Source organism: Sinocyclocheilus rhinocerous, unplaced genomic scaffold, assembly GCF_001515625.1.
Source record: "Sinocyclocheilus rhinocerous isolate Xijiao unplaced genomic scaffold, SAMN03320098_v1.1 scaffold182, whole genome shotgun sequence".
NCBI lineage: Eukaryota > Metazoa > Chordata > Actinopteri > Cypriniformes > Cyprinidae > Sinocyclocheilus > Sinocyclocheilus rhinocerous.
The window spans coordinates 989917-994455 of record NW_015655576.1 but is presented as its reverse complement, the minus strand read 5'-3'; the positions used below and the strand labels follow the sequence as shown (position 1 = coordinate 994455).

The 4539-nt window shown below is 35.0% G+C and overlaps 1 protein-coding gene across 3 annotated transcripts in view; it reads left to right on the top strand.

Moving 5' to 3' along the window:
* LOC107718575 (nuclear factor 1 X-type-like) overlaps positions 1-4539 on the top strand; it is a 190749-nt gene that overhangs the window by 33889 nt on the left and 152321 nt on the right. The window contains exon 1 of one of the 3 annotated variants that reach the window (XM_016525701.1): positions 767-919. The exons of the other annotated variants lie outside the window; for them this stretch is intronic. Within the exon in view, the coding sequence (XP_016381187.1) occupies positions 893-919 (27 nt within the window). The 5' untranslated portion in view covers positions 767-892. Of the gene's footprint in view, positions 1-766; positions 920-4539 lie in introns of those variants that run through there. 3 annotated transcript variants of the gene reach the window in all.

Below are 4539 nucleotides of genomic sequence, written 5' to 3'. Positions count from 1 at the left end.
ATTTTATTTGTTTCATTTTTTAAATTATATATATATATATATATATATATATATATATAATTGATTAATTAATAATTAACTATAACTAAATTAACTATTAACTATAATTAAATTAATTAATAAAATCAAAGGTATGATTTAAGATCACTAGGCATTTTTAAGGGACATTTCATATCAAAATAGTTCATTTAACAATTGCACATTACATTACAGCATTATATATATAATATTGATATGTAATGCTTAAATGTTGATTTCATTTACATTGAAGACATGCTAGAAATGACATGAACATGTCAAACATGCGTGACGAAGTATATCTATTCATATTTGAATATTGCATATTTAGTTTCAGGACATTGCAACTATGATCTGTTAAGCATTGCATAAGGTAAAAAGTTAAAATGTATCATCTTAAAAATGACTATTTTTTTGGTTTAACCTAATGTAGTTAGGTTGATTCAGGCATATTTTTGACTTCTGACCAGAATAATGGAGAAGTTTCCATACGAGGCACATTTTACCCTACTTTACCACGCCGTACGAGGCACATTTTACCCTACTTTACCACGCCGTAGTAAATCTTACCTTCTAGAGTTCACGTATGGTCTCCTCACACGCATTTACACTCATTATTGAGACGCATATCCGTCAGACTCATAAGACGCTTGTTCAGAGAGAGAGAGAGAGAGAGAGAGAGAGACGCGGTGGAAGAGGGAGAGAGAGAGACGCGGTGGAAGAGGGAGGGAGAGCAAGTTTTTCCCTTCGCAAAACTTTATGCAAGCTTTCACTTTCAGCCGCTTTAGGCGGAGTTACAGCAGCGTGCAGTGAGCGAGAGCGGGACGGCAATGCCACTTCCATCCCGCTTCAATAACGCATCTCACATATAAGCATGTACTCTCCATACTGCCTCACACAGGTAAAGCGTTCCTTATTCTTCTGCTTGATTGATTAACGGACGCGTCTGTCAGCTGCTCCCCTCGACCGCGGGACTGTTTGTGTTGCGCGAGAGTGCGCGTTTGGTGGCACGTCTCCAGCTGACCTTCTTTACGCGCTTTCAGTGCGCATGGTTTGGGCAGAAAATGGCGCTTCGTTGGAAATCTATTTAATATAGAAGGAGCGCCGAGGAGGAGGAGTGGATATGTATAGATAGAGACTGCGAGTTTAGCGCTTCGTGTCGTTTTTTCGCTTCGTCCCACTCTGCATAACTTCACTTGGAGAGATAGTAAGACGCGCGCGGGCTTTGGGAAGTCCAGTGTTTGACGCTGTTGCTGTTTTGAACTTGATCGGTTCGCCCTGTGATTTTTTTTATTTGTATTTTTTATTTTTTGGAAATGTCAAAGGTCGCAAGCATTGCCCCAAAATACCAGTTTACCAGCTTTTTCTGATCTGAACTCCCGTATGTTCGTCTGCGCATTTTTTATTTATTTATTTTGTTTTACATGCGAACTTTGACAAATGCAGTTCTTTAAAAATGCATTAAATGAATGTTTTGGGATTGAGAGATTCGGCAAATACAGCTGGATACATTTTTGGGGTTGTTGTGACTCGGTTTAAATGCATCTGGTGTGAAATCTGTATGATTTCTAATGCAAATCTGAAAGCTTCTGTATTGTTTATACATAAGTTATAGTTTCTTGAAATGTTTACAAACGTATAAGAGTGACAGATTTCAGCCTAACATTGTGAATTCGTGTTCAAATACTTTTCATGGGAAATTATTTGCAGTAATTTATTGTAGTTTATTAGTTCATGTAGTTTTATGTTCAGCAGCACTGCAATGTTTTTGTGCATTTTTGAGTATTATTATTGTAAAATCATCATTTTATAGAGTAAATCATTTCTGCATATGCATGTGGGTTTTGCCACATCATGTGGTGCAGTTAACTGTTTTAGGGTCACTTTTTCTCTAGCATGAAAAAGTTTGCCATACATTTTATTAAGATATCAAACTTTACAAAAGATATATTATATTTGATTATTTTAATACTTTAATGTTTCTATGTATATAAAAAGTAATGTACATTCAAGAGTGTTTGTCATGCAGTCAAATGGCATTATTTTTATTTTTTAAAATATATTCCGTTTTATATATATATATATATATATATATAATGTGTGTGTGTGTGTGTGTATACACAATTACATACAAACTCTGACAAACGGTTTTTACTGAGAAACACAACAGCTTTCAAAACTGGTGTTTTCAGATTCGCTGTTTCAATCATGTTAGAAACCAAGAGAAATTCTCATTCATTAGAGTCTATTTCTAAACTCACAATCGTACATCATAGCGCAGAGTTGAACAGGGCTGACAGCTATTTTTCTCTGGTTTCTAGAGATTCTTTGTCTTCAGCGATATAGCTGGCTCTAATTCATGATTGTTTCTGAAGTTGTCCTGCGTGAGTTAGTGCAGTCTCTGTCATATTCTGCAGTTGTTTATGTTTCTGCCATGGCCGACAGTTGGCTTGCGCTGCGTGTGTCATGTGTAATTCATTCCTGAGTTTTACAGTGGTTCTATTAAAACAATTTTACTTCCATGCCCCCACCGCATGCTTGCAGAACCAGGGAGCGTGTGTTTTTCTTTGGGCCTGCAAGCGCCGGCCTGTTTCCCATTTAGAATACAATAGTTACTGTGCACAGCCGTGTTCCTTAATTGACTGAAGCGGTGCAATTTGAACAAGGAATAATTCTGTGATTTAATGGACATGTTGAGTCTAAAAAGGACGTCGTGCTTGTATAACACTAAAAATGTATGCCCATATATAAGCATTCTTTTTAGTGTAAATGTGTGTTTATGCACAGGCACTGTATCTCTGATATGATTTGTGCGCATTACTGTAAGTGTAGTGTAGGCGGTTTCTTAGTAAGCGGACTGCAACAGATTTATCTCTTGGGTCTGAAATTGACATATTTTCCTGTTTATATTGCACTGAATCATACCTGTGTCTGCTCCAGAGAAAACAATGGCACTGGGTCAGTCGCAACTGGAAAAGCAAATATGCTTTATTATTATTATATTACTGGATGACTTCAAGCTTTTATTGGCTCAATTAAAGGCTTTAGAGCAGAGAAAGTGACATTTTATAATTGATTTACTATGTTATCTATCTAAAGTTATTTTATTAATTCAAATAAAATAAAAAATATTATTTTATTTTATTAAATATTAATTTATTTGAGAATAAATGGGTTTGTATTAAATATTAATTATGAAATAATTAATTATTATTTTTTATTCATTATATTATAAATGTTTTTTATATTAAATAAATGTGGTGTCCATTTATCTATCTATCTATCTATCTGATATATTGATCTTTGTTTCTTGCATTAATCAAAAAATATTTCACAACAGAATTTGAAGCAATTTCAATGTACTTTTATCAGTATTTTAAAAGGAGGTTTTGGATATGGCGTGTCCTTGCGCTGCGAGAGGAGAGAGAGCAGGTCTGCGTGTCTCCAGCTTTGCGCTTGAATTTCGGAGCTTTGTGTCTGACGAATAGATTTACATTTTGGCTTGTTTGGTGGCTGTGAATAAAGCAGGCCTAGAAGGTCATTAATGATATTAAATGTAAATAAAAAGGTTAAATGAGTTACTGAACAAAGCTTTTTCTGAGTGAACAAGTGCCGTGAGGAGTTTTGGGAATGGTGTATAATGCGGCATATAGAAATGCACTGGTTATAGATCAGGTGGATCAGATGCGGATGTTGTTCAAGATCTGAATATACTTTAATTCATGTAAACAAATGGCAAACAGGGAAATTACTTTGTTTAAAAAAGCAGAAAGTAACATCTATTTCACAGCTGTGGAGAAATATTCAAATGCCTATTTAAATTTTACTGCCTAAAAGTTGAAAATGCTACTTATTAGAGCCATTGTAAGGGACATGTTTAAAGAAATTTTCATTTAAATGACCATAATGCCACTGAATGAGTTTCCTCTTATTTAGTAAAGAAATTTTACTGGCCATTGAAGGTCATTTTGAATTAAATTCACTTGCTTTGTGTCGAAAATGAGGGTCGACATCAACAATTATATCTAATTATGTACTTGTGTTTTGTATAATTAAAGTGTGTGTGTGTGTGTGTGTGTGTGAGAGTGAGAGAGAGAGATTATCACATACAGCTGCAGGGTCACACATGCCTGTTTTATGTCTGGGTGGATGTGCAGCTCACACTCAATCATTAAAAACTTGTGGATATTTCAGTATCTGAATTCAGAAACATTCAGCCCCAGTCAAGAGTACGCTTGCATCTCAGATATTTAATTTAATTTATGCATTTAGCAGACGCTTATAGCGACTTACAGTGCATTCAGGCTATACATTTTTTACCAGTATGTGTGTTCCCTGGGAATCGAACCCACAACCTTTTGCACTGCTAACGCAATGCTCTATCACTGAGCCACAGGAACACTATTCTGATAGATATAGATATAATGGTTTGCATACAATTTTACATACATGCATAGATATAACATTGGTCAAAAGTTTGGAATAATTACGATTTTTTATGTTTTTGAAAGAAAACATCGT